Genomic DNA, 19,826 nt, shown 5'->3' on the forward strand with positions numbered 1-19,826 from the left:
GTACTATGATATTCACAAGCTCCAGCAGTCCCTGATGATGATCTCAGCCCTCAGAATCCAAAAGAACTATTTAATCTTCGACATGCAAGGCTCCGCAACATAATCAAACACATTTTTGGCGTGCTTAAGCGCCAGTGGCGAATTCTCCAACAGCCGGTTGAATATAGTATGGATGTTCAGGCGCGAATCCCAGCAGCGCTATGTGCTCTGCACAATTTCATTCGCAGACGTGATCCTAGCGTATACGACGAAGAACTTGATCATGCAGAAGGTGAAGAACTTGAAGATGTAGCATATGGTGAGTTAGCAGATGGACCTGCAGATGCTGCAGAACAACGACGAGCAGATGTGCGTCACGACACAATTGCACGTGCAATGTGGGAGGACTATGTAGTAGAATGCACGCAGCATTGATGCAGTCAACCGGCACTCAAATTGTAGGCATACAACATTGATTGAAAGATATGAATATTACATGCATGTGATCACTACTAGCTACGATGATTACGACTTTATGACTGAGTTGCAGTATGAATATCAGCAAGCCACCCCTGCACCCACAATGACTGAAGGTTCTCATCCATATTAAGAAACTTCACGACATGCTCGTCATCTAGTCCAAGGAAGTCTATAATGTCAATCCTTTTGTCACTAGATAGTGTTGCACACTGGGAGACCATGGAGACGGCACGGCCAAAGTCCTCTGCGGAAGCTCTCGCAGATGTTCTGGCATATGTTTGCCGTATCTCCTCCATGGTGGTCGTGAGGTTATTCATTGCCTTGTTACCATCTTGCTGGGCCTGTACACTTGCTGAAACAGGTCGAGACCGCTTTGGTGCACTCATAGCAGCCTCTGAGCCTATTGCACTAACTTTGCGCTTATCTTGGCGACTGACACTCGTGAGCACCGAGGACGTAGCTCCCGAGCCAGTAGTAGTAGTCTGAGCCGCAAGAAAGGTGGATGGGACAGCGGACGATGATGGTGGAATGTCTTGCGGCAAGCCACTAGCAGACTGGATGTGAGATGGAAGAGAATTGATTTCGTTGGCAGCCGCAGTCAGCTGGCTGAGGTTTAATGCAGTAAGTGGTTGCGGTTGCGGTGGCACAGTACTAGCCTCAGGAAGAGCTACAGCAGGGACAGCAGAAGATGCAGTGCCAGCAGGCTGGCGGGGGTTATTGCGGTGGACCCAAGTGCCCTTGCTCTTCCTTGGCAACATCTGATGGATGGCGTCAAAATGAGGGAATCCTGTGTTTTTGAATGGGCCTGCGTTCTTATGGCTCTTTAAAACAATATATTACTCGAGTATTACTAGTACAATCCACTGCCATTGCGCACCTTGAGAAAGTTTGTCCATGTAGATTCATACTCCAAAGTAATCCCTGCGCCATCTATATCGCTCCACGCAAACCCAGATGCATTCTTGATGTCCACAACAGTGTGATAAGAACTTTTGAGCTATGGTGATTGATGTCAGATCAATATAGAAAAGAAACAGCGCTGCATGCCAGGCAGATGGCATGCAGCGCATGTGCCACAGTGACTCACTTTTGACCATCTAGTTTGACAGCTTGATTGTGTTTTCTCGCCACCCAGTTGCTCAGGAAACCTCTCCTTGAGATGAGCGGCAGCACCATGCCAAGCTTGCTTCTTGAAGTTTGTCCCATCACCGGGAATGTGGAGGCGAAGGTATTCAATCAGAGCTAGTGATGGACAGGTCCGGTTTGGTCCGGTTCTCTAGGAAATTCAGAGAACCGTGGACCAGACCATCGATTTAGTTCTCTCAGTAAGCAGAACCGTGGACCGGACCATCGGTTCGGTCCGATAATGGTCCGGTTCCGGTTCAGCAAGGGTTTGAACCGAGAACCGGACCCAAAAAATGTCAAACTTCATATACATATCTTAAGTACAAACGTTCCGTCCCATAGTCTCGTATGTAAGTTGATTTCTGTCTCGACTCGATGTTTCATATAACTCATGCATCTTTAGGGCCATTTGGCTCGCATTCTCGGCCACTATTGCTATGTCCATTTGACTCTCGACAGCGCCTTGAAAACTCACTCTGAATAATCAGCCCGATTATTTTTGCATTGCTATAGGTCTTGTACTGCTACGAGCATTGAGTAAATCTCCAACCCCCGTGAGCTTCCTAACATCCACTTGTTCAAGTCAAGGAATTCGGGCAAGTATTCGTTTGAAATGTCTATTAAGGTGCGTGGTCTACTTAGCATCATCTATTCACTGCAAATGACATGTTTTAGTGCTGATGTCAGTGCCCAGTCAAGTCTGCGTCCACTATGTAGGGAGTAGGTGAGGTTGACCTAGAGGTGGTGAGTCTTTCTACCCTTTTTGTCTCATTTGCTAACCCACTGAACGTTAGTATATCTAGTATGAATGCTGTCGTTATACACCACAATTCCACACTCACTCACCCATCCCTCAAACATGACCTTCGCCTCGAATGATCCCAGTTACTGGCTGTATATCGATTTGGATATTTTTGTCAGCTATTTGACAGGTTTGTCCCATCAAGAGGTCTGGATCCAACATTGACTTGCCGTTTCGCAGTTGCCGCCGGCGTCGTGGTGGTATACGATTGGGGTGAGCAGGACAGTGTTCGAAAATTGCTGATTTTCTCATGATATTTCCAGTCTTAACACTCGGACAAGAGGTACGTCGATGTTATCGCCGGAGCAGCTATCTCACTAAGAATGATGTGTTAGGACAGAGACAACAATGGTCTCTCATGACTGTGCTGTATTTGACTGTCATCGTCATCGACGATGAGCGCAGCCGTGTTACATAATATGCACTCCGCACTGCGCCTGGCCCATGTAAGTCTGGAGATCGAAATTTTTGTACCATCCCTTATTACTTGACAATCAGTTCGAACCTGTTCAGATCTGTTCGAACCAGGTTCGAGAATTCTGCAAGTCCTCGAACCGTGGACTGGACCGACGGTTCGGTTCTCCCTTTTGCCCAAACTTTGAACCGGACTTCGGTCAGGTTCGAAACGGTTCGGGTTCGAACCGTGGTTCAGGACCGGACCTGGCCATCACTAATCAGAGCAGTATCTTCATCTGTAGTCCACTTGGCAGCTTTTTTGCGACATGTGGTGGCAGAGTTGTTGGCTTCAACAGGTCCTTTAGACCGAAGGGAGTGCCCTGATCCCGTACTAGATGAGTTAGATTGTGGCATGATAGTGGGAGTAAACGACAACAAGCAGAGTGGCACAATCCGGGATTCTTCCGAGGTTCAAACGTAAGGTCACATGATCGAATGCAAATGCGAATTTCAATTGAATATTTGTTGGCCAAATAGGACCTTAGGTGCTGTTCGGACGACAAATTCTAGGTTTGAAATTCCCGGTTCGAATTGCACGTGATGGCCGCACATGAGCGGGATCACCCGCTACATCCATCGCCATCACCATCTAGATACATACCATCGTCGATATGTCTGATAAGTCCAGTGCTAGCTCGTCACATTCGCTACATTCTCGAGGCACTGTCGATGTGGTATCAGCCGCTGCCTTTAGCGCAACCCGCAAGCCTCCTGCCATGTGGACAAAAGCAGAGGAAGGCGCCTTTCTGGACTTCCTCCTGCTTGCCCTACCTTCGTCCGGAGATGGAGGCTTCAAGATGCCTGCCTTTAATCAGGCATCCGCCAATCTTAAGCTCAAATTCCCACATCAGAGAGGCGCAGAAAAGAGTGGTCTAGTTTGCAAGACCAAATGGCAAGTGGTATGTTTCTATTAAACCCTTTCAGCCGCCAGCAATGTCCTTACATGTTTTTATAGCTAAAAAAAGCATACCACAGCGTTATCAAAATCAAGTGTACGTCGGGCTTTACGTGGAGTCACAAGCACGGAGCGGGTATTATGGATAGAAAAGACGATGTTTGGGCACGCTTTGTCAAGGTACGCATTATGATAGATTGCACGCTGCCACCCCTTCATGACATTGTTTTCAGACACACCCTCATGCGAAGCCCTTCATGATGAAGGGCTTCGAGCACTTCAAAATCATGGAACAACTGATTCCAAGCAAAGCCAAAGGCTCGCATGTATTCCGACCCACTGCCACCAGCAATGTGCCTCAGGATTCTACTGCCTCCACACCACCTTTGATCCCCACCGCCTCTACACCACCTTTGATCCCCACCACAATCGATAATGCCACTCGGGGGCCGCCATCGTCAGTAGATCCCAACTCCCTCGAAGTACCTCCTCCCTCTACCTTCCTCTGTCCATCCACCAAAGGTTCTACCGACTCGGTATGGACCAGCATTAGCCACAGAAAGTGCAAATTCAGCGCTATTGCTCCTGGATCTGCTGCAAGTTCCCAGAAACAGAGTCGGCCGCCATCTGCCACGCTGTTAGTGCAGCAGGAGGGTACCGAAACGATGAAGAACCTCGTTGAGGTTGTGCATGAGATGCAGAAAAACCTCGTATTAGCTCCACTGCAACCGCCGGTGCAACCACAGCCCTCCACGCACGTTGGGAGGGCTATTTCTTTACTTAATATGTACACGGACCTTACCAGTAAAGAGCAGTTAGCCATCACGAACTTTTTAGCCAAACACAAAAACCAGGCCATTATTTTTTATTCGTTGGACGAGGTGACGAGGCTCAAGTGGTTGGAAGAGAAACGAGTCCTTTGTGGTGGTGCGCCACGAGCCTCACAGAACCATATGACTATGTTGTAGCATGCTTGATTGTTTTCCAGTACAAAATTTGTATAGTATCTGTAACTACGGCAATGGGAGACCCCTTCGTTTGTGCTCCTCGAGATAATCAGTCCACATTGCGAGTGCAATCGCCTCTCGACGAGCATCCGCTCGTCTCCACTCAGAAGTATCTGCCGGTCCTTCGGACAGCGTCCCATGTGCTACAGTGTCGTCCTCCGTGAGATCATACTCGTGGTCTAGAGTGAGATCAAAACTGTCAGGATTGTACCTTCGTGTAAAGTTATGAATCGCGCATAGCGCGGCTGGGATCCGGGCCTGGATATGCAGGCTGTATTCAGGCGCAATCGTCAAAATGTGCCATTGCCTTTTCAGAACACCGAATATCCGTTCGACGATGTTTCGTAGTGCCGCGTGTCGAAGATTAAATAATTTCTTAGAGTCGCGTGGCCTATAACAAAATTAATAGCAAATCAGATATGTACAATAAATAAACTCACGCAATGTTTGCTTGGCGCCATTCTTTCAAGTGATAGCGCACTCCCCGATAAGGTACTAGAAGCGCATCACAGGTACTGAAGCCCGCATCAGCGAGAAGGCACCTGTGTTGAGGTATGCGCAAATCGTGAGAGCGCGCGTCGTTCCAGAGCGTCGTGTCAGCGACTGAGCCGTCCCAGCCTGTGAGTGAGTACATAAAATAAAAGTCCAGGTCGCATATAAACAGGCAGTTTTGCGATAAAAACCCCTTCCGGTTACGCAGGATAGTGTGGTCTTCAAGTGGCGCGAAGGCCCAGATGTGAGTGCCATCGACGGCACCGATACACTCATCGAAGAATGTGAATCACGGGTCTGCATGTACTGCCGCGGAAATGGGAGTATCACTGTTTGGGAGTTGGACATTGGAGGTGTAGAAGGGATGCGACGAGAAGAACACAAGCATCCGTTTGAAATATCTGCAAAAGTTAGCACAGTATTAGTCTCAAATAATTAATGTACTTACCTAGTGATCGTGTCGGGAGAACGTTGGAATCTTTCTCCGACGTGACGAGATGATAGTCCGGTAATGCATGTGTACAGAAATATACCAAGTTGCTCGGCGACGGTGACGCCGTTGCGTGATTGAACGAATCCATGTTGGTGGAGAGTGTCTAACAATTGCTCAAACGTCTCAAGGTTGATGCCGAAGTTATGTTGAATTTGGTCTGGATGACCGCTGATAAGCTCGTAGACCCAAGCTTGGCCGGTGAGGATCGATGTATGGTATGGAATTTGTTCAGTGTGAGACAAGAACAGGAGGTTGTATAAGTAGGTAATCTGTGCAATGGCAATGGTTATGATGATCACGATTTGGTGGCGTCGACGCTGCGTTTGTGCTTCAAGATCTGGAATCATGATGGGCGTAAGAACAGGACGTACATTTGATCCTACGATTATCTATCAGCATATATCACGTGCGGCCATCACGTGCAATTCGAACCGGGAATTTCGAACCTAGAATTTGTCGTCCGAACGGCACCTTAGTCCTTCCGGTTAGCTTGAGTACTAGTGTCTTAATTTTTTGATTGAGTAACCATTATGTCTAACCAACTTCTATTTGCCAGCCATGGGACCGAATAAAAAAATGCATTTATGTTGACAAGCTTCGAGTTTCGTCGTGCTTTCGTCCCCTCCCCAGTCTTTACTACATTATTGAAATTGAGATGTCATCGAGACCTGACAGCTCGACAGAGGTCTCTTTGGCTACTCCTGACACTCCTTTGTACAGTAATACTAATCACCTTCCTGGGATTTCGACTTCCGAGACAGCAACTCCCTGCGAGTCCTTCATCTACACTTCATACAATTCTTCTCCACTATTACCATCTCAACACTCAGGTCCTTGCGGAGAGGAAATCAAATCCTCGCCTCATTCGAAGAAGGGTGCTGCATATGTACGCCCTGTTCTATTGTTTCTCTCCGTTGTTCTAGTCGCAGCTGCGGTGGTGGTACCAGTCTACTTTGTTGTGATCAAACACCAGCATCATGAGTCGGACATAGCCAAAGGAACAAGTTCTTCGGACCCTTCGTCCGTTGGTTCTCACGCCGGCCCAACTTACGGGGCAAATGGTTCTACGGTCACAACCTCGGACGGATCGACCTTCACATACATTAATCCATTCGGAGGATATTGTGAGTAGATTTGTGCTTGCATGTCAGGAATTCCTGAAACATTTCATATGATATCGCTTTCTTTATTCTGTCGTTCAAGCTGCTGATACAATGCTCACAGGGATAGATGATCCCAATGATCCGTTCAACGATGGTGCGCGTCCTAACTCATGGACGCCACCGCTGAATGAAAGTTGGGTCTGGGGCACAAATAAAGTTTACGGGTAAGTCTGATTGGCATGGTGTAACCTTCTATGAGAGTCTCACATTTATGAGTTTCTAGCGTAAATATCGGCGGCCTCTTCGTTCTTGAGCCATTCATTTCGCCTGCTTTATTCCAAAGATACCCAGAAGCCATTGATGAATGGTCACTGAGCACACTCATGGCCGCAGACACCTCCAATGGTGGATTAAGCCAGATTGAGGATCATTACAACACGTTCATCGTAAGTTCATCACCATGTCGTATGAGACGTTAATCAAATCGATCATCGCAGACCGAGCAGGACATTGCAGAAATTGCCGGCGCTGGGCTGAATTGGATACGTGTGCCCATACCCTTTTGGGCCATCGAAAAGTGGGATTTTGAGCCTTTCCTTGAGCAGGTTTGCTGGCCGTAAGTGATGATGCGAGCACCCCAATTCACGCACTAACGTGTGGTGCTGTAATTTTGTTCAGGTATATTTTACGAGTCCTTCAATGGGCACGGAAGTATGGCCTTCGAGTCAATCTTGATCTTCACACAATTCCTGGCTCTCAGAATGGTATGCTGTGTCTCCGAAATCACTGTTGGGTAATCTAACTTACTGCTTAGGTTTCAACCACTCTGGCAAGTTTGGGAAGATCAACTTTCTCAACGGAGTTATGGGTGTTGCAAACGCTCAGCGCGCTCTTGGTTACATAAGGATTATTGCTGAATTCATTTCCCAACCTGAGTGGAGGAACGTTGTACCGGTCTTTGGCATCATGAATGAAGCTAGGGTTGCTGTCATCGGCATGGATCAGATGACATCTTTGTAAGTTCTTGCCACGTTATCTTCTGTTTGCAGTTCTCAGATGATATGTCCATCAGCTACATGCAAGCCCACGATATGATTCGCAACATCACGGGTTATGGGGAAGGGAATGGGCCGTATATTGCAATCCATGATGGCTTCCAAGGTCTCTCGACTTGGGCAGGGTTCTTAGAGGGATCGGATCGGATTATCTTGGACACTCACCCTTATTTCGCTTTCAGCGGTAATTCCAACCCCGCGCCGATAGCGACAGGAACTGGTGTGGATGCTGGTGGAATTTGGCCAGCCCTAGCTTGCTCGAAGTGGGGGACTGAGCTGAATGCTAGGTAATCGCTGAAATTGTGACTTACTATCAAGCTAACACGTGTCTGGCAGTCAAACAGGGTTTGGTGTCACCTTCGCCGGCGAATTCAGTAATGGCTTCAATGATTGCGGACTGTACCTCAATGGGGTGGGGAACGCACAAGATGTGGCGCCGTCATGCTCTCTCTATTTAGACTCATCGCAGTGGAATGATACCATGAAGGCTGGGCTCCAACAATTGGCATTAGCGAGCATGGACGCCCTTCAGGACTGGTTTTTCTGGACCTGGAAGGTAAGCATCGCAAATCTCGACCTTTTCATCGAACAGAAGAATTGAGTGTGTTTCGAAATTATTATCTAGATTGGGCCGTCATCTACTAATACGATTGCGGCTCCACTCTGGTCGTACCAGCTAGGATTGCAACAAGGGTGGATGCCCACTGACCCTCGCATGGCTACTGGGACTTGCGCTGCACTAGGCGTCACCGCTCAACAGTTCGATGGTGTTTATCAGCCCTATCAGACCGGTGGGCCTGGTGCTGGGACAATCAATCCCGTCCTAGTATCCTCGTATGGCCAGTATCCACCTAAATCCATCAGTGGGCTTACCGCGGGAGCTACACAATCTTTTCTTCCTACTTACACGTCGACAAGCGCCATCCCGACCCTGCCGCCGCCTACCTTTACTCCAAGTCCTCCGAGTTCGGTCATCATCGGGAATGGATGGTTTGATTCATCTGATACTGGTCTGGCTGCCACAGAAGTCGCTGGATGTACATACCCTGATGCATGGGATGCCATCAGTGTTGCAATGCCTACTGCCCTTTGTCCTCCCACCGCGAGTGCTGCTGCCAGCGTAGTTGTCACCTCTGTCCCTGCGCTCGCGACTTCATCTTGATTACCGACTCCAGGACCTTGGGCATTCCTACTGGCGCAATAATACTGTAGATATTAGCAAGCGACTCCTGAAATTCCTTAGTTAGATAAGTACATTACCTTAATACATCTAATGTGAGATTCGAAGGCCAACACCCGGCGATTTCATATTTGATTGGATCGATGCATTGCACTAGCTAGCTAGGTTCTCGCGCGGTGTTGACTCGACTACTCATTTCAATTTTTCATATCGTCATCTGCCTGATCTTCTTGAGTAGTCTCATGACGCTCTTCTCAAGGAATTGAAAGAACCACCAAACATCTCTCCCACCCACCAATACCCATCGACCATAGAAACATAAAAGCGTGAAGTCACATTCTGCAAGTCAGTTATAGCATAAACGCAGGACATCCTCTACTGATGTTGCTCGGCAGCTCTGCGAAGATCCACTTTAAGTGGTATCTGTAGATTTTGGGGTCTTGAAGCAAGGATAGTAAAGTTACATGCGATAGTTCAAGCTTCAAATGTTCAAGTCTGAACCTATGGCGATTGTTCTACGTAATCCATCTCGTCAGAGTGATCGTACATGAACAAATATAATTAACATGCAAGGTACACGGTGCCGATAGCTCCCTTTCCAACTACAATTTTGTTTTCTTCTTGTGGGGGATCAGCTCCGGAGATTTCAATGTCAATCAGTTCTCTTGTCCCCCCACATGTCGCGGCCAGGAGGACGAGCGGTTTCCCCCCGTCGAAGTAGCACTCCGATGCCCCTTGCAACAAGACAAGTTTTCCATCCATCTACCCGAAGAATCTCATATGTCATGGAAGTGAGAGATATAGCTCGCTCGTAATCTGAAATACAGCATTGTTAGGAGTATCGGAATAGGCTGCACATGTCAGATACCGTGCCGTTCCACTATTTTTTCTTCCCTCCCTTGCCTTTCCCACCAGTCTTTCCTCCGTGCGATATGGCGGCAGAAACAGTGCCACTTTCAGCGCCAACAGTTGCACCCTGGGTTGCACCACCTCCTGCACCCCTCCGTTTTTTCCCTTGTGTATAGCTAGTTCGTTCAGACTTCTTCAACCATCTTTCTGGATCCGGCGGGGGCGACACGCCTGGTATGATCCCCTTCGGCACACGTTTCGTCCGCAATTTCTTTTTGGTTTCCACAGCCTCCGGCTTTTTCGTAGGTTCTTCCACAGGAGCGAGAATCGAAGCTGGTTGGGAGAGAACAGGTGGTGGCGCAGATTCTAACGTTGAGGCGATAGAGCTGGGGAGTTGAGACATAGCTTGCATAAATGTAGTTGTGATGAAATCCTGGTGCGATTGGGAGGCTGGTAGATTGGTGAGAATGTCTGCATGTTCATCTGAAGACTAAGGGCGGTACGTGTACGTGAATGAGTTGTCAACTATCTGGAAAGCGCGCAACGTACATGATCAGCTGTTTCAAGAAGTTCGTTGTAGATGTCCAGGGATGACTGGTACGATCCTTGGCGATAGCTCTGGCAGATGAATCACTTACATCCTGATATTGAAAAGACACGACCAGATGCTTACTAACTGAGCCTCCAAGTGCATCGCGCCTCTTTGCTCTGCCTCTTTCCCAATGCTCTTTATTTCCTTTAGCACCTGGACAGAATCTTCTTCTCGCTGAAGACGATATAATGCGTATGACCGCTCAAATAAACACTGTTCATTTATTTCGGCGATAAGTGTAAGGGCGGTATCGTACTGCTCGGTTTGAAGTAGCAGGAAGAGCTTCGTCCGTAGTGCATCGCGATCGCCTGGATCTAGACGTAAGACTGTATACTTCGTCAATATCGGATCATAAAATTTTTGAAACTGCATCACTGACTCTTATTGCATGTACGAATCGCATTTGTGAAGTGCCCACCATCAACTTGAGCGCAGAGGGAAGTAAACAGACGTTTTAGTCTATCCGTCAGTGGAGCAGGCTGCTGCTTTTGTGGACGACGCTGTCTTGAAGGAGTCTTGGAAGATGTCTGACCTGCCTTGGCTGGGACAGGTTTAGGCGGCATCTTTGGTCAGCGTCGGAGTCGTTGGCAGCGATGAACGAAGTCGTGAGCCACGTGTCACACTTCCTTTCTTGAATTAAATGTGACATAATCAACCCGATTCCCTTCACTGAATGAGAGTATTGTTCACCCGCTACCATCAGACAATGTCGACAAAATTGTGAGCCGTGTGCTATAACTCACTCATTTAGCCTTCAATAATGACATATAGGAAACCAGCAACTGACGCGAAACTTGATACTGACACCCGAGACAAGATGGACGCAGAACAAGAACCAGATTCTCAGCCTGCAAGAAAGCGGCCTCGCATTGACCTTGGCGTCGGCGAGCGCAAGCGAGGCAAGAGCATGTTTGGTATTGTTCTTGGAACGCTGAACAAGGCGAAGATTGAGGACAAGGAAAGGAATGCTAGTGAAGCAGTAAGCATAACCTGTACACGCGTTTTACTCATTGGAATGACGTATATGTTTCTTTTCAGGCTAAAAAGCGTCAGATGATAGACCAGCGGTTGCAAGCTAAGCTTCGCAAAGAGACTGACTCAGTTCGACGCTCTGAAGAAGCCAAGAAGGACAGGAACCTCGCAAATCGAAAGGAAGAAGAACTTCAACTCAAAGATTCAATCGTGCGTTTCACGTTAATATCCTTCATCATTCGAGAGCCAACGACCTTATCTTGCAGTATAAGCTACGAAGAACGCATTTACCACTCTATTCTCACTTCCTATGTACATCTGACGACATCCAGTCCATTGATTCCATGGAAGACCAGCCATCATCAATAACTCTTCTAGCTTTGCCCACACGATCGCACCCTCCGCCTCTCTTTTATTTGCCCGCGATACTCACAGCAGCCCAGGAAGCATTTTTAGAAAAACGTAAATTCAAGGTGAGCTTAGTATCTGTAAATGCACTGCGGTAGATGGCATGATATCTACTTTCGCCATTGCATACATGAATACGGTACTAATATCTGCTACCTAGGTCAAGGAAGCAGCCGAATCCGAATGGTCCACCTTCCGCGGGGAGCGTACTGCCGGTATCGACGAAATTAAGGAGCTCCGACTACGTGTTGCCGATGAGGACGCAAGAAAGAAGAAGGAAAAGAAAGATGAAATCGAGGCAGACGAAAAAAATCAAATCAGCAAGGACGAGGAAATGACCTCTGAGGAGCCTAAGACTTCTGAATCGAAGGCGGAGGAGCGTGACTCTAAGACGGAAGAAAAACCTGAGGAACGCGAATCAAAGACGGAAGAAATGGAGGTAGACGTTGGTACTAAGGAGGAATCAGGCATGCGCGCAGACGATGAAGATGCAGTCGAATACTGATTTAGGTAAGTAAGTCGAAAGTATAAAATTTGTTGGGCATTGATAATGGGCCCTAGATTGAATAGTACAATTGTGCGTAATCATTTGAAGGTGGTACAGTATATTTTTTCTGTTCTAGGACACTCTTGTGCGCTCAACTTGTTGTTCTAGTTGTCACCTGTAGTTCGGTTAATATAATCAGGTGTCAGAATTGCTCATGATAACCGATGAGCCAATAGCTAGGGATGCATTTTCCCAATGCTAGGAGATGGTGTTATGGTGTCTATATCCATCAAGTTCAAAGTTGTTGATATCTGTCTCGAGCCAAGAGGAATAAACCATGATGAGATAATGTTGGCCTTGGCTTGGTAGGGTGATAATCATGCGGCATGGTTCCCGCCACGGTTGCTGTGTCGGTTCCAGTCTGATCGTTGATTTTGGCCGTCCCGGACCCTGAACCCTAAGTACGTAGCTACCTATCTGTTGTGGCGGTCACTGTGCTTACTCCCAAAACAGCATGACAAATGTATTAGAGACGCACAGCAACCTGCCACCGGTGGTTGAATATTACTAACGCCTACATCAAGTGAGATCACACATGATAGGTATTATTGGATACGGTGAGAATGTGCATTATACCGATTGTCAGGCCGCAACATTCTTCCTCTGAACGTGAGACGTTCCTCCAACAATCTCCAGCGTTAATTAAGAGCTGTATTTATCCTGACGTATTTAAGCTGGCACCAAGTATTGTGTGATCCATCTGGCCCCGCGCGTTAAAGTTAGAAGAAATACACCATCATCTTGTTTAGAAACCAACTAAAAAGTAAGTCCACGTGAAGTTAATCATTCTTTCTGTCTTGCTCATTCCGCAGCCAAGATTGGCAGCTTCCTCTACCGGGTATGCATACGCCAGACCGTTTGGTTGTTTGGCCGCTCCGTGCTGCACTGCCACCTGGTACGTTGCCTTGTGCGAGTCTTGCCCGTCACCTTACCTGCGTATTCGTTGGCGCATCGGCCCCAGGATCCTTGCTCTGTGGACCAATCTGGGACTATGCCAACTTTCACCACTCCCGTGCATTACGTGCCACATACCAGCCCTCAGATCCTGGGTCGATAATCCCAGTTTGAAATTATCCTCGTGACCGTTTCACAGGATTCTTCAGCCAATCTGGGGTTTCCGATGATTTCGCCACGAATGACTTTTGGCCTGGCCTGCCGTTAAGCCATACAGCTTGTTTCACTTACGATGAAAACCAGCCATGCCATACCATGCGGGTGGTTTTGAAGACCCTGAGCGGCAAATTCCTTCGCTATTCGCCGATGGAAATGCCATGGCCATGGCCAGCCGGAGAACCTTCCACAGAAATTCCTTGAGAAATCTTGGAAGCGTTCACGGCGAATTAGAGCAGGTACTTGCAATATATCCTGTGAGCGACCAGCCATCATTTTCGGACCCAATGATACAATTGGGGGTCGGTTGAGGATGATGCCAGGTCAGTCGTAGCGGTGATTATTCCCCACATTTGAGGTTCATGAAGAGTTCAGGACATCGAAACATCCATTATGATCCCGGAAATGACACATTATTCTAATCTCAGACGAGATTCGTTGACATGTGCGTATGCAATCGTTGTAACTTTCTAAGAATCAGCTGACCAACTCTGGAAACAAGAAGGTTCTTGACAACATATTAGATGTAAAAAAAAGGGGTATAGCCACTCGCGTTACATTAAACGAAGTGGCGCGAAATGTGAATCTGACGTTATGACGTAGTAGAAAAGAGAGAATGATAGATCATAGCGATGATAGCAAGTGTCACAACTGACGAGCCTATATGTGATTTGCGCCCTGCGCTCTGTGCTCTGCACGAAGGGGAAAATGAAGAACATTGGAAGAAAAAAAAAACGTAATCCCGTGACGAATATGAAAAGCATCAGTTCCTTTTGATCCCGAGATGGGTCTCTCGGACGTGACGCAACGCAGTGTCGCGCCGCATGTCCTGAATGGCTGCATTGCTGCGTTTCCGGTATTCGCAACCTTGCCAACGACATACATTTAGCGCGTTTTGAGCCCCTGAAAGATGACTGCTCCTGAAATGCGTCTGGAATGCATCCAACGGCCCTTCAAATCCACAAGTCTTGTTTTCTCCGACAAGCCAGCCACAAGAGAATATATCGGACCCCGAATGGTGATTTCCGTGGGTATGAAATCTGTTACGACGCCGAGAGTTCTGGCGAGAACGTGGATTACGGTGAGGCAGATCTTCATGTGGTTGGATGAATGGTTGACGATATGAAGGATGACTTATACTGGGATATGAAGACATCGCTGAAGTTAAAGGTTGCGGCTCGCGTTGTGCTCGCTGGCCATGATACGCTTCAGGACAATAGACGGATGGAGCAGGGTGGGACGGTTCACTGCGGTAGGAGGACGACTCATGGTAGGAACTAGAGGATGCATCTGAGTTGGGCGAGGCGTATTGGGACTCATAAGGAGTATAACCATCTGGACACTGCCTGTATATGGGGTACTTGTAAGCAAAGTAACTACTCATAGATGATGACGAGGGGCATACATTTGTTGTGGATAGGATGGCGAGTAATTTGCATCTGTAACCGGAGTACTGGAATGCCAGAATTCGACACCTCCCTGTGCGGTGTTATGGTGCTGGGTATCATGATATCTTAGGGGGTTGTGGACAGGACCGCTGTAGGTCGAGTTGTATTGAAGCCCGTATGTCGCCTGCATGAAATTGGTGGTTGAATAGTAGTTTTGCGACGGAGCTATATTGTCCATTATGGTATGGGTGGTAGTAGCTTCCTCCCTGTGGTAGGGGGGGTATCTGTCGGATGAGACGTTCGATTCCGGGTAACCATTCATATAACCGGTGTGGATGGATGGGTTGAAGGGATGACTCATCATATTGGCGGCGGGGCCAAAAGCGCTAGGTGTGGCACCGCTATTCTGTGAGGTGACAGTGCGCGTTCCGCCAAGGGAGAAGAACCTGCTCGCCCTGGGGATGGCCGATGTTGAGGGATCAGAGGGGGGGGAAAGCCCGAGCGGGACGACTATTTATGGTGTGAGATATCTTTTATACAGAGGAAAAAGTAAACTCACTTAAAGCTTGACATTGTGTTCAGGTGATCGTGATGATATAAACTGTCAGATACTGCGGGCTCATCGTCAGGGGGAGACAACGAGTTCCATAATGTGGAGGAAGACGTTTTTGAGACAGATCAGTGTGATGGGGAAGGACATTCTTAGGACTCCTACCATTCCGATGGATTCGTGTGAGGGGTTTTAACGAAGATGTAATAAATAGTGTAACAGAGTATTGCTCGCTTGGTCTGGAGCGTTAGAAGGAAAAGAAAGAGAAGGGGGGAAGTCAAAAGGGTGCACCCCGAACTAATAAATGACCACACAGCAATAGCCAATTCTCCGAGTTGGGGTACGGGTGGCTCAAGGCCAACCGACCACCAGCCACCGACCACCGACCACCGACCACCGACCAACAGGGTAGATAAATTGGAAGTTCTGTTCTAGAAGACATAACCGACCAAGCCACCATCAAAAAAAACACGATCCAAGGATTAGGAGATCTAAAGAGGGTAATGGATCCGACGACACCCGAACATCGGAACACGCTTTTCGAAGGTAAGAGTCTGGGAAGTGAATCCAGCTGACAAGAGGTAGCTAGTAAAGAGCAGATAATAGCAGTATTTCCTCAGGGATGAAATGCTGCGTCAAGGAACACATGAAGTCAGTGAATGCAGCATCATAATGACGCCTGATGCAAACGAGACTAACATGGCGAACAGAGGCAGCGGGTAAGTGGGAGAAAAGTAATGAGATAAATAAAAGACGCTGAGCGCCGAGCTCTGGTTTATTAGTATGTGCCTACCGTGCGATAAGGGCACGCGAAAGGAGATTTCCGAATGTCGTGATCATGCGAGCAGGAACTGTACGTGAACGTTTGGACTCCATATGGAGGACTATTATCAGCTAATTACTTACTGAGCCACACCGAGAGAAGAAAGAACGGATGAAGGACGTACTAGTTCCTTCTATTTGTGAGACAAGTACCTAATCAGATATTAGCACCACGCACATGCAGGGCTCCTCAATTTCCAAAGGCCCTTTTGAACAAAAACGTAACTTTGTGAAGCATTGGCAACGTGGTAAACCCATGACCATTGTTCCGCGAATAAGTTGATTACTAACCCAGCGCTTATACTACTAGTAGCGGTCCTCTTCGCTTGCTCTTCGCGGCGAGCAAAATAACTGACTTACGCCGCGTATACCTTTTCAGTCTGCTTAGTATCGTTTCTTACTCGGAGAAAAAAACGACCATTTCTGACCTAGAGTTGAAGATTGAACGTTGAACGTTGATTGATCGGCTGATAACGTTCTCGAAGAGAGACTAATGTAGAAGTGTCGATCATCAGTAAATCATTCCAGGAGTATCCAGCGCAGACTGTCAAGTGCCCTAGCAGACTGTTACCCCTTCGTAGTACTTCAGCCGACCGCAAAGAACAAAGTACGTGCAGCGTAACGTAATGACGTAATGACAAGACCTCGAAGAGTCGAAAACTTTGTCAACTTGCCCCCGACTTACCCGACTCGGAGTAGTACGGAACAAAGACCTCTTGAACTTCCAGGATAACTTTTGGGCTTGAATGACAACGACGACTCATTTACACGAAAGTCGTTACCTAAACCTCGACTCAATTTACAACTTGGGTTGTTCACTAGTACCATCTTTGTTTGTCCAGAATATCTGCCACCTGCGCTTATCTAAGTCAAGAATTTTCATCAGTGCATACACCCTCCACCGCACCAAATTACTTGCTTCTTCTCCGGTGATTGAAGGTGCGGTTTTGGTACCCACACCTTCATATGACCACAATCGTTTTTTGCCAAAGCCCTCCCGCCTTCCCTCCACCAAATTCATTATACGTTTTTCTACCGACAACGCCAGACACGCCGTCACTGAATTATTCAACATCGATATCTCCGGCCTTAACCGCATCTCCTTCAGGTATGCACTGCTCATATCTATCGTGTCATCATCGCTAGGCATTCAAAAACACGAGCCTGCGCCGATACCACCGACGACCGTCATCATCCTCATACTCGCGAACAGCAACAATGGCTTACACGTGTTGTCTGTTTCGGTATCCCTCGTTAAACTTGGACAAGCTTTAAAAAAACGTGAAGACACGTCTTCTTCATTTTCTTTTGCTTGGAAGTAAAACTTTCTTGTGTCTCCTTATATCATGTGTCGTCTTGCGCTCTATCCTTCAGAAACAATGGTCCATTCAACTGACGTTATTTAGTGAAGGGTTGGAACCCGCAAACTGTGTCGGAGAAAGATACGAATCCTTTTAGGTATTATCGTCTTCATTGTCCTAATCATGGCTGTCTTTGTTATCCTACTCATCGAGCTCGCAGTCTTTGCGCACAGCATCCTTTGATGGTCCACCTTCCGCGGGGAGCGTACTGCCGGTATCGACGAAATCAAGGAGCTCCGACTACGTGTTGCTGATGAGGACGCAAGAAGGAAGAAGGAAAAGAAAGATGAAATCGAGGCAGACGAAAAAAATCAAATTAACAAGGACGAAGAACTGACTTCTGAGGAGCCTAAACCTTCTGAATCGAAGGCGGGGGAGCGTGATCCTAAGACAGAAGAAAACGGAAGAAATGGAGGTAGACGTTGGTACTAAGGAGTAATCAGGCATGCGGACGATGAAGATGCAGTTGAATAATGATTTAAGTGAGTGAGTCCAAGGCGCTTTGTCGAGCATTACTGATGGACCCTAGATTGAATAGTACAACTGTGCGTAATTAATTTGAAGGTGGTACAATATATTTCTTTCCTGTTCTGGAACACTCTTGTGCGCTCAACTTGTTGTTCTAGTTGTCACCTGTAGTTCGGTCAATATAATCGGGTGTCAGATTTGCTCATGATGATTGATGAGCCAATGGCCAAGGATGCATTCTCCCAATGCTAGGAGATGATGATATGGTGTCTATGTCCATGGTGTTCGAAGATGTTGCTTTTTGTTCCGGGCTAAGTGGAACAAACCATGACGAGATATCGTTGACGTTAACCTGGTTGGGTGCCAACACATGCAGCATGGTTCCTATCACGGTTGCTGTGTTGGCTCTAGTCTGATCGTTGATTTTGGCCGTTTCGAAGTCTGGACCCTAAGTACGCAGCTACCTCTATCCGATGTGGTCACTATGCTTATCTCCACAGTAGCATATAAATAATCCTAGGAACGTACAATAACCGGCCACTGACGGCTGAGAACCATCGACCACCTACAGCAAGTAAGGTCCCACATACTAAGTCTTGTTGGAGACGGTGAGAAAGTGTAGTATATCGGTCAGGCTGCAAGGATTCTATCCCTGGATGTGAAATGTCTTACAACAGTTTCCAGCGTTAATCAATCTAGCATGATAGTATATAAAGGTTTCTTGCAGAACGCTTCACCTGAATCTTGTGGTCCGATTATCCCGACGCCATATACCAGACCGTAAAGAAAACAACTTATTCGGAGACGAGCCAGAAGGTGAGTTGCAACATATCAAGTTAATTCCATTACTATGTTGCAGCTTCCTCCGCCGGGCACATACACCAGACCATTATATCGTTCGGCCGTCTGGCTTCCCTGTTTCATGTTACACCGCCGCACCTCAGACTGATGGTCATCTATTGGTACGTTTCCTTGTGCGAGATCTTGCACGTATCCTTATTTGCGATTCGTCGCAGCATCCTCACTAGGATTGTCTTTCCGTGGACCAATCGGAGACTTGATTTTATCTATTCCACCACGCTTTACGTGCTGCATGCCAGACAATCTGCTGGATATGAATCTCAGTCTGAATTTATTATTGGAACCGGTTTCAACGGAATTCTTCAAGCGACCTGCAGACCCGCCACAAATGACTTTCGGCCTGGCCTGCCATTAAACGATACAGCTTGGCATGACAGCCAGCCAATTCCGGTGGTTTTTAGAACCCTGAACGGCAAACTCCTTGGCTGGTACTTGAATTTCATCGGCGGAGTGCCTTGCGCAGAAATTCTCAAAGACGTTTCGAGAGAAGTTTCGGAAGCATTCACAGCCAATGTTCACAATAATCCGAGCAACTGGCCGTCGTCTTCGAATCCAAGGATGCTTGAACAACGTAAGGTCAGTCGTAGTGTTGATCATTTCACACCTGTGACGTTCATGAAGGGTTCAGGACATCGATCCCTCCGTTCTGACATCAAAGAGAACGCGCATTTATTCTAATATCAGACGGACATTCTTTTACTCGCGATAGCGGTGAGGCTTGTCATCCGAGGGTAGGCTCGTCGACCTCCAAAAACAAGGCTCTTGACAACCGACTAAAAATAAAATACGACCATATTACACCAAAACATGAACTCGCAGCCGTACTCATTT

At 47.4% G+C, this 19,826-nt stretch overlaps 8 protein-coding genes across 8 annotated transcripts; 4 read left to right on the forward strand and 4 right to left on the reverse strand.

The window, feature by feature from the left end:
- Window positions 1-512: 512 nt before the first annotated feature.
- On the reverse strand, window positions 513-1,897 carry F5147DRAFT_658066 (uncharacterized protein; the record flags this gene model as incomplete). The annotated part of the gene is made up of 4 exons (XM_041434373.1): window positions 513-1,280; window positions 1,337-1,456; window positions 1,547-1,735; window positions 1,766-1,897. The coding sequence occupies 4 exons, from the start codon at window positions 1,895-1,897 to the stop codon at window positions 513-515; spliced, it is 1,209 nt and encodes a 402-aa protein (XP_041286290.1).
- A 1,538-nt stretch (window positions 1,898-3,435) lies between these two features.
- Window positions 3,436-4,066, forward strand: F5147DRAFT_620183 (uncharacterized protein; the record flags this gene model as incomplete). The annotated part of the gene is made up of 3 exons (XM_041432602.1): window positions 3,436-3,741; window positions 3,798-3,917; window positions 3,971-4,066. Coding segments are annotated over exons 1-3 (504 nt in total), but the record flags the coding sequence as incomplete, so codon positions are not given.
- A 2,294-nt stretch (window positions 4,067-6,360) lies between these two features.
- Window positions 6,361-9,145, forward strand: F5147DRAFT_840926 (glycoside hydrolase family 5 protein). The gene is made up of 9 exons (XM_041444334.1): window positions 6,361-6,853; window positions 6,954-7,056; window positions 7,116-7,278; window positions 7,330-7,448; window positions 7,511-7,596; window positions 7,647-7,848; window positions 7,905-8,174; window positions 8,224-8,443; window positions 8,513-9,145. Exons 1-9 carry the CDS (start codon window positions 6,385-6,387, stop codon window positions 9,047-9,049), a joined length of 2,169 nt encoding a protein of 722 aa, XP_041286292.1. The 5' UTR covers window positions 6,361-6,384; the 3' UTR covers window positions 9,050-9,145.
- A 366-nt stretch (window positions 9,146-9,511) lies between these two features.
- Window positions 9,512-11,179, reverse strand: F5147DRAFT_724384 (uncharacterized protein). The gene is made up of 5 exons (XM_041439040.1): window positions 10,888-11,179; window positions 10,590-10,834; window positions 10,466-10,534; window positions 9,936-10,406; window positions 9,512-9,883 (listed from the first exon to the last, which is right to left on the reverse strand). Exons 1-4 carry the CDS (start codon window positions 11,069-11,071, stop codon window positions 9,948-9,950), a joined length of 957 nt encoding a protein of 318 aa, XP_041286293.1. The 5' UTR covers window positions 11,072-11,179; the 3' UTR covers window positions 9,512-9,883; window positions 9,936-9,947.
- Window positions 11,180-11,185: 6 nt separating this feature from the next.
- On the forward strand, window positions 11,186-12,721 carry F5147DRAFT_724389 (uncharacterized protein). Its single transcript, XM_041439041.1, has 7 exons — window positions 11,186-11,228; window positions 11,288-11,487; window positions 11,547-11,690; window positions 11,747-11,953; window positions 12,049-12,398; window positions 12,450-12,483; window positions 12,544-12,721. Exons 2-5 carry the CDS (start codon window positions 11,326-11,328, stop codon window positions 12,391-12,393), a joined length of 858 nt encoding a protein of 285 aa, XP_041286294.1. The 5' UTR covers window positions 11,186-11,228; window positions 11,288-11,325; the 3' UTR covers window positions 12,394-12,398; window positions 12,450-12,483; window positions 12,544-12,721.
- Window positions 12,722-14,223: 1,502 nt separating this feature from the next.
- F5147DRAFT_840929 (uncharacterized protein) lies at window positions 14,224-15,695 on the reverse strand. The gene is made up of 4 exons (XM_041444335.1): window positions 15,648-15,695; window positions 15,493-15,598; window positions 14,951-15,443; window positions 14,224-14,891 (listed from the first exon to the last, which is right to left on the reverse strand). Exons 3-4 carry the CDS (start codon window positions 15,295-15,297, stop codon window positions 14,309-14,311), a joined length of 930 nt encoding a protein of 309 aa, XP_041286295.1. The 5' UTR covers window positions 15,298-15,443; window positions 15,493-15,598; window positions 15,648-15,695; the 3' UTR covers window positions 14,224-14,308.
- A 2,171-nt stretch (window positions 15,696-17,866) lies between these two features.
- Window positions 17,867-18,233, reverse strand: F5147DRAFT_25498 (uncharacterized protein). The gene has a single exon (XM_041428859.1). The coding sequence runs from the start codon at window positions 18,177-18,179 to the stop codon at window positions 17,907-17,909; it is 273 nt and encodes a 90-aa protein (XP_041286296.1). The 5' UTR covers window positions 18,180-18,233; the 3' UTR covers window positions 17,867-17,906.
- Window positions 18,234-18,504: 271 nt separating this feature from the next.
- F5147DRAFT_658072 (uncharacterized protein) lies at window positions 18,505-19,673 on the forward strand (the record flags this gene model as incomplete). Its single annotated transcript, XM_041434374.1, has 6 exons — window positions 18,505-18,586; window positions 18,655-18,742; window positions 18,862-18,950; window positions 18,994-19,096; window positions 19,151-19,571; window positions 19,617-19,673. The coding sequence occupies 6 exons, from the start codon at window positions 18,505-18,507 to the stop codon at window positions 19,671-19,673; spliced, it is 840 nt and encodes a 279-aa protein (XP_041286297.1).
- Between the last annotated feature and the right edge of the window lie 153 nt (window positions 19,674-19,826).

This window comes from Suillus discolor (genome assembly GCF_016758755.1).
Source record: "Suillus discolor strain FC423 chromosome Unknown F5147scaffold_101, whole genome shotgun sequence".
NCBI lineage: Eukaryota > Fungi > Basidiomycota > Agaricomycetes > Boletales > Suillaceae > Suillus > Suillus discolor.

Bases quoted from the DNA above. Each gene is read 5' to 3' on its own strand.
- F5147DRAFT_840926 (XM_041444334.1), top strand. From the start codon at position 6,385: ATGTCATCGAGACCTGACAGCTCGACAGAGGTCTCTTTGGCTACTCCT. The intron at 7,057-7,115 runs GTAAGTCTGATT...ATGAGTTTCTAG, and splicing joins GGCACAAATAAAGTTTACGG to CGTAAATATCGGCGGCCTCT. The intron at 8,444-8,512 runs GTAAGCATCGCA...ATTATTATCTAG, and splicing joins GGTTTTTCTGGACCTGGAAG to ATTGGGCCGTCATCTACTAA.
- F5147DRAFT_724384 (XM_041439040.1), bottom strand. From the start codon at position 11,071: ATGCCGCCTAAACCTGTCCCAGCCAAGGCAGGTCAGACATCTTCCAAG. The intron at 10,535-10,589 runs GTAAGCATCTGG...TTCATCTGCCAG, and splicing joins TGCACTTGGAGGCTCAGTTA to AGCTATCGCCAAGGATCGTA. The intron at 10,407-10,465 runs GTACGTTGCGCG...TACCGCCCTTAG, and splicing joins TTCTTGAAACAGCTGATCAT to TCTTCAGATGAACATGCAGA.
- F5147DRAFT_724389 (XM_041439041.1), top strand. From the start codon at position 11,326: ATGGACGCAGAACAAGAACCAGATTCTCAGCCTGCAAGAAAGCGGCCT. The intron at 11,488-11,546 runs GTAAGCATAACC...GTTTCTTTTCAG, and splicing joins AAAGGAATGCTAGTGAAGCA to GCTAAAAAGCGTCAGATGAT. The intron at 11,691-11,746 runs GTGCGTTTCACG...CTTATCTTGCAG, and splicing joins TTCAACTCAAAGATTCAATC to TATAAGCTACGAAGAACGCA.
- F5147DRAFT_840929 (XM_041444335.1), bottom strand. From the start codon at position 15,297: ATGATGAGTCATCCCTTCAACCCATCCATCCACACCGGTTATATGAAT. The intron at 14,892-14,950 runs GTATGCCCCTCG...CCCCATATACAG, and splicing joins CCATCCTATCCACAACAAAT to GCAGTGTCCAGATGGTTATA.
- F5147DRAFT_25498 (XM_041428859.1), bottom strand. From the start codon at position 18,179: ATGCTCGACAAAGCGCCTTGGACTCACTCACTTAAATCATTATTCAAC.